Genomic DNA, 13714 nt, shown 5'->3' on the forward strand with positions numbered 1-13714 from the left:
GGGCACTTGTGAAAGTGGGAAACAGGGTGTGCAGGGGAGGGGTGGGTAGAGTAGAGGCTTTGGCTCCTAGAAACAGAGAAAACCTGGGTAGGGGTGGGGAGATAAGAGCCCCCTGTGAGGAGGTAATCAGAGGGAGTGTGGGGGTGATTAGAGGTGATCCGGGCAGGGGTGAGGGGCAGGGTGGGGAGACCCAGGGAACAGGGCATCAAAGGGAAGGATGGTGGGAAGATGGGGCCCTGAGTACCAACAGACAAGGTAGGAAAAGTCCTATCTCAAAAAACCAAACGAATCAAACAAACAAACAAAAAAAAAAACCCAAACGAAAAAAGATTATGGTGGTGGTTCTTTTCATTCATTTCCTTCCTTCCTCCCTCCCTTTTTTCCTCTTTCCTTACTTCCTCCCTCCCTCCCTCCCTCCCTCCCTCCCTCCTTCCCTTCCTCCCTTCCTTTAGTGGTGTTTTGAAGACTTGAGAGTTCTGAGAGATGCCCTTGCCATGTGGCTGCCCAGGGAAGGAGGGGTTTACAACGCCTGGAATGTGTCTGGTACTGAGGAATTCAGAAATATTAAAATGCAGAGTAAATTTCAAAGAAATTAGCAACAAATAAGTAGATACTGTCTTAATCAGGGTTTCATTTGTGAAGAGACGTGACCAAGGCAGCTCTTATAAAGAAAAACATTTAACCGGGGCCGGCCTACACTTTCAGAGGTCTATCCACTATGGTCTTCTCAACCAAGGAAGATTATGATATCTAAAATTTAAAAATAAGGGCTGTGGCTCAGTTGGCAGAGTCCTCACCTAGCATGTAGGAAGGTCTTAGCTGGATCCCTAGTGCTGCATAACCTGCAAAGTGGCACAAGTGTCCTGGCATTCAAAAGGTGGAGGAAGGGCAGATCAGGGCTTCAAGGTTGGCCTGAACTGTATTTAAGGCAAGCTACATGAATCCCTGTCTCAAAGTATTCAAAATGAAACTTTTAAAATAATTATCATATTAGGAATTTTCAGTTGTGAATATATATATAAAACCCATGGATATGTCTTCTACAGGATAAATGCAAGTACTTCCTGGCAGGGCTATTGCTGGAGTGCAGACAAAACTTGTCCCTTAGGTCTCTCTCATTCAGTGATTGAATTACTTATCACTCAAGGGTGTGGGGGCGTGACTTAGCGCCTGTCTATCATAGTGAAATTGTCCAATCGGGCTGCAGCTGGAGCTGCTTTACTCTCGCGGTGTTTGGTTCTTTTCAGTGTTCTGTTCCATTGCTTCAGTTCACAGTTGATTATGGTGGCTCCGCTGTAGTTAGTGTCCCTGTGAGGTGCTGACGACGCAGGACAACAGAAATTCGGAAATGGTGAGCGTTCTGGCCGATGCTGGCCACATCCAACCAAGACCAGGCACGGGGAAGGCCTCCGTAGCTGGCGTCTGCAGCCCGATCCCAATGCTGTCCCTCTGTCCTGTGTGGCCTGCACGGCGGGTCCCCGCAGCGCCCTGTCGGCCCCCGCGGTGTCCTGGCCGACCCACCTCAGACTTGGGGCGCTGGCTGGCTTCTCGTTGTGTGTTCCCGCCGGTCAGCCCGGCTGAGCTTTCCTGAGGCATGCGAAGCGGGGTCTCAATCCAGTTTCTCTCAATCTGGCTGCACCCAGGGTTCACAGTGAATTCCCCAAATTCCAGGCTTTTCTAGAGTCTTTAGGGCAAACTCCCAGCTCCTCTGTGGCCACCCGTCTCAGTGTGCCAGTTAGAGAGATGAGATGGGTAGAGGGGGAAAGCCGAGTGGAGGTTTCGTCAATGTGGGCACAGTGGAAGAGGGACAGATAAAGAGTCCAGTGACACCTCCGACCATTGTTCATCTTAGGACAGACGTGTTAGGCTTAAATAGAGAGGCGGGACCAGAAACAAGCTTAAACAGCAGCCTCCTGCAAAGAGGGGCCCCGCCCATCATTGTGTCAGCTCTTTAAGACCTGGAGGGGACTAGGTGGCTCACTAGGTAACTTCTGCTTCTGTGAATGTCTGTTTTTCTGACTCCCGGGTGCCTGCAGGTTACAGACCATAACTCACGCCTGTGCCTTCAGGCTTGAAGACACTACTTGAATGATTACGCCATTTAGATGCGTGTCTGCGTTGTATGCACACGTGGAGGTGTCCGTGGAGGTCAGAAGAGGGTGTCGTATTCCCCGGAGCTAAAGGGATAGAGGCAGTTACGAGCCACCCCAAAGTGGCTACTGGAAACTGAACTCCAGTTCTCTCCAAGAGCAGCAAATTCTCTTACCCAGAGAGCACCCCACTCCCACACAAAGCCACTTCTCAGTGCCAGCTTCATTCCCAGGATTTTCAAATGCCAGTTTCTCGTCTGAAAGGTTTAAAAACTCAAACTCGTCGGTTTATTTTCCTTGCTAAATAAGGAGAAATGAACACAATATTTTTCATCTCCTCTGAGTATGGTCCCAGGTTTCAGAACTGCCAGGTGCTGACAAGTTTCTTATAGCAGTCGTATGCCCTAACACACGTTAACTTGTGGCTGCTGCTTAGACACCAGTGTGAGGTCTTGGGGGAAAGCTCTCCGGGGAGCAGCAGGAGGCCCTGGGATGGTGGAATCTGCTGCAACAGTCCCCTTCCCAAGAGTTAAATCCTAGGGCCATTATATCCCCCCAGCTTAGCTCCTGGGAATCTTGTTTAGTGAGATGCTGAGGGAGGGACTGAGGGGGAGGGGCTTCCTGCCCGCCTGAGTCTCTCGGTTGTTAGGGAGAAAACCAACACTCCACTACAGCACAGTGGGCCAGAAACCTGACAGGAAAAGTCGTGAGCTGGAGTCACAGCCCAGTGTCTCCTGAGGTGGTGATTGTTGAGTCTTTCAGCAGCACTAGGCTGAGAGAATAGCTTTGTTTGACTTGATCCCGACAGGTCAGTATTCTCTTCAGAACTGCCCCTTTCTATATTCATCACCTTGAAATGTTTGTTCATTTATTTGAACCTCAGCTTTTCATTAAGTATGAAATGTGCTCTGAGCTGAATAAAGTAAAATGTTCTTTTAAGACAGGGTTTCTGTGTAGCCCTGGCTGTCTTGGAACTCTCTTTGTAGATCAGGCTGGCCTCGAACTCAGAGATCAATCTGCCTCTGTCTCCAGAGTGCAGAGATTAAAAGCATGTGCCACCATTGCCTAGCAATGTAAAATATTCTTGAAGATAGAAAGAAATAGGTTTCAACAAAAAAGTAGAGTTTCATTTCCACTGATTGATTTTTTTTTAATTCTTTGCTTCCCTGAAGCATATATAAAAAAATTTGAGATGTCATCTTTTCTTTTTAGTGATTTCAAACGGGCCTAGACCCAAATGTTAAGAAAACCTTAGTTTTCCATTACTGCTATAGAAAATGAATACACTTCTACAAAGTATGATAGATGACCATGTGAATTAATGGATTAGCTTTGTTGTTGTTGAGACAGGGTCTTGCTTTGTAGCGTTGGCAGGCCTGGAATGCACTATGTAGACCAGGTTGGCCTCCAACTCAGAACCACCTATCTCTGCCTTGAGGATGCTGGGATTAGAAGCATTTGCCACGAGGTCCAGCTGAAACTAGAATTTCTGAAAACACAAGTTCCTCTCCTTTACAGAGCAGTTTGTGAGATGGATGCTACTTCTGTTTTGTTTCCTGTTAGCTACAGCTCTGTCGTCTGAAAAGGTCTGCTACCCATCTCTTCATAAGAATACTAATCCTGCTGGGTGCGGTGGTGCAAACCTATAATCCCAGCACTCTGGGAGGCAGAGGCAGGCAGAGCTCTGTGAGTTCAAGGCCAGCCTGGTCTAAAACCATGAGTCCAGGACAACCAAGGGTACACAGAGAAATCCTATCTCAAAAAACAAAAAAACTAGTCACATAATAATAGAAATAAATGGGTTGGATGGAGGAATGCTGGAGAGATGTCTCAGCAACAAAGAGCACTTGCAGCTCTTCCAAAGGATCTGAGTTTGATTACCAGCACCCACAATAGATATCTCACAACTGTGTACACACACACACACACACACACACACACACACACACACACACACAGAGTCCTATCCATAATTAAAAAATAATAATAAAAGAAAAAGGTCTAAAGAAGTGGCCCACTGGCTAGGATGGCTTGCTCATCTTACACATCCATATGTGACTTCAGTCCCAGAAGGCCTTCTTCTGACCTTCAAGGGCATTAGGCTTATATAGGTGACCATTGTACAATGGGCGAAACACATGCATAAAATATTATCTTTAGACAAGATCTTACTATGTAGCCCTGGCTGGCTTGGCACTCTTTGTGTAAAACAGTGCTGGCCTCAAATTCAGAGATCCTCCTCCTTCTGCCCACCCAAGCACTGGGATTAAAGATGTGTGTCACCACACCCAGCCCTAAAATTTTAGAAATAGTAATAATAGCAATATTGTTGTTGTTGTTATTGTTATAGAAACGAAATACTAACCGCAGGCCTGAGGGCAGCACAGCTGGTAGGTGGAGCCCTGGGTGGATTATCATCAGCACATGGAGTGGGTGCAGTGGCAGGTGCCTGCTGTCCCAGCAGGTGGCAGGATGAGGAAGGGGTTGAGCCTACACAGGACGTGTGAGAACCTAGTCAGAGTCCCTAGACCCCGTGGGAGACTTTGACTCTCCTCTGATCTCCACACACGTCTGCTTTCACATAATGTACACACACATAGACAAAAGTAAATAGTAGACAAAGTTCAAGGTCATCCTTGTCCACACAGGGGTTTTGGGTCTGACCTGGGCTGTGTGAAATCCTGCGCGCACAACAAAAAGAAGGAATCCTGTTCGTGAACATTCACTCATGATCTCAGCTAATTCCATTTGGTTCTCAGAGATTCCACCCCTTCATCCTGTGCCATTGGGATTTGGCATTTTAGCATGTGAATTGGGGGGCAATGCCTTTTGTATATGATGTCGCCTAACTTCTTTCTGTACAGCATGTTGCTGTTTTAAAACACTTGTCTACTATTTCCTCTTTTAGGAAAAAGTAGCCTTTTCTTCTTCTTCTTCTTCTTCTTCTTCTTCTTCTTCTTCTTCTAGTTTTTATTTTTCTTTTTTTTTAATTTTTAAATTTTTTTTTAGCTTTAAAGGCTAGGAGTATATGTAGGTTTGGTGGTAGAATGCATGTCTCTAGCATGTTATCCCTCCAGCCCCTCATTTGATTGACTGTGAATTCATTGTTGCTGCCTTAGTTTCCCTGAGCCAATACAGTGCTACCTTGCTCTTCATGAAGTTCCTGGAAGTAAATTTGATGCTTTAACCTTCCCCTATGTACTGCTTGTACTATATTCCACAAACTTCCATATGATGAACTTAAGTTTCTTTCTTTCTTTCTTTTTTCTTTTTTTTTTTTTTCCGAGACAAGGGTCCAGCCGTGGTTGGTCTGGACTCTCTTTGTAGACCAGGCTGGCCTCGAACTCATGAAGATCCTTTACCTCTGCCTCCTGAGTGCTGGGATTAAAGGCGTGTGCCACCACACCCCGCCGAACTTAAGTTTCTTTCCTTTGATTATTTAAGTTCCTTCAGATGACTGTCTTTGATCCACAAGTGGTTTTGCATGTTGTGATTTAATTTCCAGGTGTTTGGAGGTTTTCTAACTACATGTCTGTTCTGATTTGTACGTCATGCTTACATGGTTGTGGAGTGTACTTTGCAGACTTAATTGTTGTGGTCACTCAGAACATGGCTGTTGATTGAAGCGTTCTGGGAATATCACTGAAGTCTTCTGGTTGCCGTTGCTGATAACACTATTAGCATTACTGCATTTCTGGCTACTGGATCTGTCAGTTACTCATGAGGAGTATTTCAGTATTTCTAACTGTAATTATGAATTTCTCCATTTTTCATTTCTAGAAGTTTTTTCCTATGTAATTTGACCTTCTGTTTTATGTTACACATATTAAAGACAGTTGATCATTTAAAAAGACCTATTTAGTGCGTAGTCACTTCCAACAACATGAACAACAGTACAGGATTAACGTCATCTGTAGAGCAGACAGTAGGATCTGGCTGATGACATGGGCTGGAGATGTAACGCCATCTGTAGAGCAGACAGTAGGATCTGGTTAGTGACATGGGCTGGAGATGTACTCTGCAATGATGAATTACAGGTAACCAGGAAGGACATCTTACTCCCTGGATTTACTAGTGAGAAGGGTGTTTTTACTCTGCTCTTAGCTTTCTTGAGTGCCTCAGTTCAATTATTGTTAATACACTGCATGTGACAACAAACTGAATACATAAGAAAATAAACTCCTAGATGACCAAATCCTGGAATGAATATTTGGAAATCACTAAATCATGTGAACATCTACATGCAGAGTAGAGGTTCCTAGTGATGTAAGTCTTTCCCAGCCGCCAATACACATTGTGGGATATTTTAGAACTCAGTGGCCTTTGACGATGTGGCTATAAACTTCACCCAGGAAGAGTGGGCTTTGCTGGATCCTTCCCAGAAGAATCTCTACATGGATGTGATGCAGGAAGTCTTTAGGAACCTGACTTCTATAGGTAAGAATGATTACATTTTATTTACTTAATTAAAACAAAACAAAAACACCCTAGGTTGTTTTGTTTGTTTTTTGTCAATTTGAAATGTGGAAAGGGACTACTTTTATGAGTATATGGGTGGGGCTGGGGATTTAGCTCAGTGGTAGAGGCCCCGGGTTCGGTCCTCAGCTCTGGGGGAAAAAAAAATGACAAAATGAATGAATGGGCATGATTTTTAGTATACAGTGAATCTCAAAGCTGCTATTAAATTTTGAAGTTCATAATTAATAGTGCTTTTCCTTGATCTATATTTTAGAGAGCACGTGGGAAGACCAGAACACTGAGGATGAGGACAATACTCCTGAGACAAATCCAAGGTAATTTGTATTCATAAAAGGTATGATATGCCTTGAGGGAAGCCTAGCATGTCATGTGAACTTTGGCAAACAAACCAAACAGATAAGCACAACTTTAAACATTTGTTACTAATTTATTTGCTCTCTAATCTTTCTCTCTCTCTCTCTTGCCACAGTAACAGACTTTTGTGTTTTTAAGGTACCAGTAGTTGACTTCTACTAAGAAACTCTGAACATCACTGTTTTGATAATAGATTTGGGAAAGCCATGTTTCACAGAGATCATTCCATTTACTTTCTAATAATTAAGACATGCTAATGCCAGGCGTGGCGGCACATGCCTTTAATCCCAGTACTTGGGAGGCAGTGGCTGGTGGATCTTTGTGAGTTCCACGCTAGCCTGGTGTACAAAATGAATCTAAGACAGCCGAGGCTACACAGAGAAACCCTGTCTCAAACAACCTCCCACCCCCCCAAAAAGACATGCCAAGACACTTGGACTTCCTCTGATATTGGTGATAATGTAAGTCCAAGACATTAGAAAAGAAAATAAGCAATAAACCAACTGTTGGCCTTTCTGATTGGGTAGGAAGGTGTCTAGCAAACCGGTAACTCCAAGGCAGGAGGGAAGGTATCCCAGCTCTGAGGTAGGACAGTGTTCTGAGGGGAGCCCAGGAACCACACAGCTCTGAGAGGAGGTGGGAGGAGGCATCCTCAGTGGAGAAGTTGCAGCTCCCAGGGGAGCCTATTAACTCATGCCCTAAGGGGTTTACACATGCTTGACCTCTAAACTAAAGAAAACAACTTTCCTTAAGTAAACTAGGAACTTAGGGTAAGGGGTCAGACTTTTAGTTCTGGTCCCTGGCTGGCAGTGCCAGACCACATAAAGCTCCCTGCCTTGGAAGAATGTCTAGTGTATACATTGTTGCCACAGAGCTGGCAGGAGCTTACAGACTAGCTCCAGTTGAACACACCTCCCTCCCTCCAAGTTCCCTGTCAGCAGCAGCCATAACTGAGGCCTCAAGTGCCGCTGCTTTCTCTGTGGTGTCAGCATCTCAGTATCTCCAGGCTTCTGATCTCAGGTTCAGGGCTGTGGAGATGTAGCCTCAGCCGCTCTGGAGCCCTGAGGTGTTGCTGCCCAGAGGTGTAGAGAGGCCAGCAGCTCAGCCTGAAGATCCAAGCACCCTTTTGAGGGACCACAGGGGGTTGCACCCAGGGGAGCTGAAGGGGTGGGGTAACCAGGGAAAGATGTAGGGGGAGCCCAGAGGCGAAACGTGAAGCACCCAGCCTGGAGGCTGGAGCTCCTCGGCCTGGACGCTTGCTTCCCTGCAAAGTATACAAAGATTACAAAGTTTGCAAAGTAAACACAGGGAGTCTGGCAGGGAAGGCTTTCCCTGTGAACAGCCAACACTAACCATCCGGAATGTGCTTGCCTTTTTGTACAGAAGCCATGAGGTAGATTCTGTAGATGTAAAGATTATCAAGTCAATGGGGGCAAGCTTTCAGTGAGATTCCAGATCTTAACTTGAAAAAAAAAAGTTCTTAGTTGAGTAAAGCCATGTGAGTGTGACTTGCCTTGGAAAGTCTTCATCTGTTGTTCATTCCTTAGTAGGCACATCATAACCAGCTCTGGATACAACCTATACGAAAGTGAAGAATATTCTGAGAAGCCACAGAAACAATATGGGAACTCCTTCATCTCTCTTATGAGCATTCAAAGACACATGATAATGGAAACCGGAAGTAAACCTTATAAGTGTATGCTATGTGGGAAAGCCTTTCACTTCCCCAGTGAATTTAGAATACATTTAAGAACTCATACCGGAGAGAAGCCTTATGAGTGTAAAGAGTGTGGGAAAGCGTTCAGTCATTCCAGCTCCTTCCGCAAACATGAGAGGACTCATACCGGAGAGAGGCCCTATGTGTGTAAACAGTGCGGGAAGGCCTTTAACTGCTCTGGTTCCATCCGAAAACATGAAAGAACTCACACTGGAGAGAAGCCCTATGAATGTAAACAGTGTGGGAAGGCCTTCAATTGTCCCAGTTATGTTCAAATTCATGAAAGAAGTCACACTGGGGAGAAGCCCTATGAGTGTAAACAGTGTGATAAAACGTTCAGCTGTTCCAGCTCCCTTCGAAAGCATGAGAGAACTCACACCGGGGAGAAGCCCTATGAGTGTAAACAGTGCGGGAAGGCCTTTAGCTGTTCCAGTTCATTTCGAAAACATGAACGAACTCACACCGGGGAGAAGCCCTATGAGTGTAAACAGTGCGGGAAGGCCTTCTTTTCTCTCACAAGTGTTCGAACACACATGATAAAGCACACTGGAAAGGGGCCTTTTAAATGCAATGTGTGTGAGGAAGTGTTTGCTTTCTCCAGTGTGTTTAGAAGACATCAAACCTCGCACGCTGGCGAGAAGCCCTATGGGTGTAAACAGTGCAGCAAATGGTTTACTTCTCCCACTTCACTGCAAATACACGAAAGAACTCATAACGGGGAACCGCCCTACACATGTGCACAATGTGGGAAAGCATTCCGTTGTCTCAGTCACATTCGGAAACATGAACGAACTCACACCGGGGAGAACTCCTATCCATGTAAACAGTGTGGGAAGTGGTTCAGTGCTTCCAGTTCCCTTCAAAAACATGAGCGAATCCACACTGGAGAAAAGCCCTATAAGTGTAAACAATGTGGTAGAGCGTTCCGTCGGCCCGCTTCCATTCGAAAACACGAAGAAACTCACAGTGGGGAGAAACCCTGTGACTGCAGTGTGGGAAAGCCTTCACTCCAGGCTGATATTGACTGCTAGACAGTCTTATGAATGTAAGCTCTGGTAAATCCTTATTTTCTCTCACATATTTTTGAATAAAATGATGGAGCACACTGGAAGGGGACCTTCTAACGTGAGGTATGTTAGAAAGCCTTTCACAGTGCCAGGGGATTTAGCGCACATCCAATAACTCAGGCAGGAAGGAAACCATGTGAATGTAAACAGTGTAGAAAATAAATCCTTCACTTCTTCCAGGGATCCTCAGCACTGTAAGCAAATTCATGTTGGAGAGTACCCTTACTAATGAAAGGATGGAGAATCGTTATGATTGCCTTTGTAGGGCTGGAGCGATGGCTCAGAGCTTAAGAGCACTGACTGCTCTTCTAGAGGTCCAGAGTTCAATTCCCAGTAACCACATGGTGGCTCACAACCATCTATAATGTGATCTGATATCTTCTTCTGGCTTATAGGTGTACATGCAAATAGAGTGCTCATGTCCATAAAATAAGTCTTAATAAGAATTGCCTTTGTACACATGAATGAGCTTGTACTGGAGAAATGTCCTTGAGAACAAATAAATATAGTAAATATCACATTTTCCCATTTGCCTTCAAAGAAAGTAAATATTCCTGGGACAACAAATCATGGAATATGAAAAAAGTTTTCTTGATTCTTTTCATGGACACAGAAGGATTCACACTGGATAATAATTCTATGTATATGAGAAAAATGATAAAGGCCTCAGATACTGCAGTTCTCTTAGATTATATGAAAGAATACACACCAGGGAAAACACTGAATAGGAATGTGGGGAAAACATCTGATTTTCCACTTTTCTTAAGACTTAAAAAGGACTGAGAGGGGAAAAAATGCCTATAGTTGTAAGTAATGTGGTTAGGCTTACAAATTTTACGGTTCTTTTTGAAAAGCATAGAACAACTCTGGAGAAAAATCTAAGTGTAAGAAATGTCAGAAAAGCCAGGCGTGGTGGCATGCGCCTTTAATCCCAGCACTTGGGAGGCAGAGGCAGGCGGATCTCTGTGAGTTCGAGGCCAGCCTGGTCTACATAGTGAGTCCAGGACAGCCAAGGCTAACACAGAGAAATCCTGTCTCAAAACAAACAAACAAACAAACAAACAAACAAAAAGCAGAAAGAAATGTCAGAAGACCTTCAGTTTTTTTCATTTTCATTTCAAAGACATGAAATAACTCATTTAGAAAAAGACGGTTGGTTACACAGAAAGTCTACTGATTTCATTTCTCATTGAAAGGTACATGATAATGCACACTGGACATGGACATGCAGTACATTGACTTTACAATTTGAAAATACTGCTTTTCTGGGTTAAAGCATGAAATGTGTCTTTTTTATATTAGATACAGTTTTGTAGTATTTTGTTGAGACTTTTTACAACTGTATTCAGAGAGATTTGTGTATCTTGGTATAATATATAATATAGTATTATTTAGTACATACAGTGTATGCATGTGTATATGTGTATCTGTAGGATACAGCATAGTTTGTACATGAGTAGTATATATTATATAACTAGTTTATATGGTATGTAACTAAAATACATGTAACCACTATTTTACTACATAGTATACTACATTGCCTATGCTATAGAAGTCTTATCAATGTGTATGTAGAATAAAGTATTGCAGCTACCCAACCCACCCCTCATCTCCAGCTACTTCTTGCTTTAGGAGCATGCCTAACAGGATCCCACTATTCAGCAACAACTGTTTTCACCAGGTGGAACCCAGAGATGATTTCCTTTCCAACCCCAATTCCCAAGATTTGGGACTGCAGCTGATATCAAAATCCTCAGCAGCATCTGGGTATGGTGGTATACACTTTCAATCCCCCAAACAGGGAGGCAGAGACAGGAGGGTCTCAGTTAGTTTGAGGCCAGCCTGGTCCACATAGTTCCAGGACAGCCAGGGATATACAAGGAGGTCCTGTTTAAACAAAGAAACAACAAAAAAACCTACAAAATCTTCAGCATCACCCATTCTTGCCCCTGCGGACTAAGGTCCTATTTTGCCACTCTAGGAATGTGGCTATTCAAAGCTTTAGACCAGGTACCCGCAAAACTATCAAAATGTGATGTGCAGACACCCTTTCCCACATCCGGTAGGATTGCACATAACCAAAGTTACAAGGCTTAGCACCATCTTTATAGGTCAGTCTCATTTTACAACTGCAAGAGATTCGACACCAGAACTGTAAATCCAAATGTTACCTCTAAATATACGTACTTCTTAGGGAAGGTTTTTAGAGCAAATAAGCTTCAGAGGTTGCCGGAGTCCAGCTCCGGATGAGGGTTGGGCCCCGCAGAAGGGTGTATGTAAGAGCGACAAGGGAAGAAATAATAAGACACAGGACACCATTCAATTCTTTTGATGAGAGATGGGACAGAGAGGAAGCCTTAGTGGCTTTACCTACTCTGACAACTTGTACCTCTTATAAGCTTTATTTATACACAAAATCATTTCCTTAAAAACTTTAATCATTGATGACACAGCTTGAAATCTTTTTGGTTACATAAGTGTATAGGAACAAAGGGAACAAAGCAAGCAAACAGCAAATTTCCTGAGGACTCAAAATTAGCTTTAGGATAAAATCAGCTTTCTTTTAGCTTAAAACTTTCTTCCTTGTGATTGGTATCATAAAGCCTTGTGGTTACAAAAGGTATTAAACAAAGTGACTCTATTTGATTTTGTTTTAAGTTGGCATATCCTTAATAGATCAAAGATCAATCCCTCCACCTAGTACCCTAAACTTGTCTTCCTGACCCTTAATTAATCCTTTCTTTTCCTATTTCATATTTAAAATAAGTCTACCACTTAAAAATATTATATAGCCTTTTTACTTGGCAACAGCTTGTTCTTTTGTCTTTCCATGACATCAGGAAAGTCCTGGCCTGTGAAGTTTACTCAGAAGTTCACTGAGACAACATGCCTGGAGCTTGCTCTGTGGCCCAGGCTGGCCTCACATCCAGAGACTCCCCCTGCCTTTGCCTTCCACAAGTGCTGGGATGAAAGGTCTGTGCCTCCACCACCACCTGGCTAAAATGACTTTTAACTGTGTATGTGTGTGTCTACGTAAGCACGAGTACCCTTTGTGGCCTAAGGTCCCCTAGAACTGGATCTACAGTCAGTTGTGAGCCACCGTGTGAGTGCTAGGAATCCAACTTGGGCCTTCTAGAAAAGCAGAACGTGCTCTTAGTCACTAACTCACCTTTCTAGCCCCTTCCAAGTGTTTTTTAAATCTGTGCCTTTAAAACACAAACTATAGTGATTGATGTGTTAATAACACAAATGGATTTTACAGTGACATTTCCATCCACACATCATGAATTGATCTTGTCACCTCACCCTTCTAACCTCTCTTCCGGCACACATTCCAGTCCCTAAGACTCTTGCTTTCAGATCATTTTTTTGTTCTAATACCCATTTATGAGAGAAAGCATGAGATGCTATTTGGTTTAGTGTATGGCTTTTTTCTTTTCACTTAACTGTCTTCTGGGTTACATTTACTTTCCCCCAAATGAGAAGATCTTAGTCTTGTCTACACTGAACAGAACTCTGTGGCTTACCTGTACTTCTCCTGCAGAGGCCCGACTTTCTCCCTTTCTCTTGCCCATCTCCCTTCTGGCAGCTGCTGAGAGTTACACTTTGATCGTCCGTCCATCCATCCATCCATCCATCCATCCATCCATTCCTTCACTCATTCATTTATGCTTTTTCAAGTTGGAAATTGTCACTCCTGTCAGAAAAACCGGACAAACTAAAAACGAACAATTTCCCTGAGATTCTTCCTCTCACTCAGTGAACTGCAGTCTATACAATCATAGACACAGGTAAGAACACCACCTGCACGTCAAGAAGAAGCCCAAGAGAAGGGCCCCAAATACAAAGTAAGACGCCTAGCCTGACTCTGACTTGTGACAATTCATGCCAACAAACGGGAGATGCAGAAATTACAGCGCTCACCTCAAAGGAAGAGATCATTCAGCCTGCAGCTAAGTGAGTGATTATGGCCCGAACAAATGGACTCAGGTCACCCAGAATGCCAT

At 43.8% G+C, this 13714-nt stretch overlaps 1 protein-coding gene across 3 annotated transcripts; it reads left to right on the top strand.

Moving 5' to 3' along the window:
• The first annotated feature begins 201 nt into the window (after positions 1–201).
• LOC311586716 (uncharacterized protein) lies at positions 202–10777 on the top strand. Of its 3 annotated transcripts, none has more exons than XM_084762841.1 (4): positions 202–1351; positions 6443–6527; positions 6823–6883; positions 8471–10777. In XM_084762841.1, exons 1-4 carry the CDS (start codon positions 1349–1351, stop codon positions 9669–9671), a joined length of 1350 nt encoding a protein of 449 aa, XP_084618967.1. In that variant the 5' UTR covers positions 202–1348; the 3' UTR covers positions 9672–10777. The 3 variants fall into 3 exon arrangements, with proteins under 3 accessions (XP_084618967.1, XP_084618968.1, XP_084618966.1); XM_084762842.1 differs by having other exon boundaries at positions 203–1351; positions 6338–6527; XM_084762840.1 differs by having other exon boundaries at positions 203–1351; positions 6401–6527.
• The last annotated feature ends 2937 nt before the right edge of the window (positions 10778–13714 follow it).

This window comes from Acomys minous (assembly GCF_964271855.1).
Source record: "Acomys minous genome assembly, chromosome: 16".
Taxonomy (NCBI): Eukaryota; Metazoa; Chordata; class Mammalia; order Rodentia; family Muridae; genus Acomys; species Acomys minous.

Coding starts and splice junctions, on each gene's coding strand:
- LOC311586716 (XM_084762840.1), top strand. Junction 6,528..6,822: donor TAGGAACCTGACTTCTATAG/GTAAGAATGATT, acceptor TCTATATTTTAG/AGAGCACGTGGGAAGACCAG. Junction 6,884..8,470: donor ACTCCTGAGACAAATCCAAG/GTAATTTGTATT, acceptor TTCATTCCTTAG/TAGGCACATCATAACCAGCT.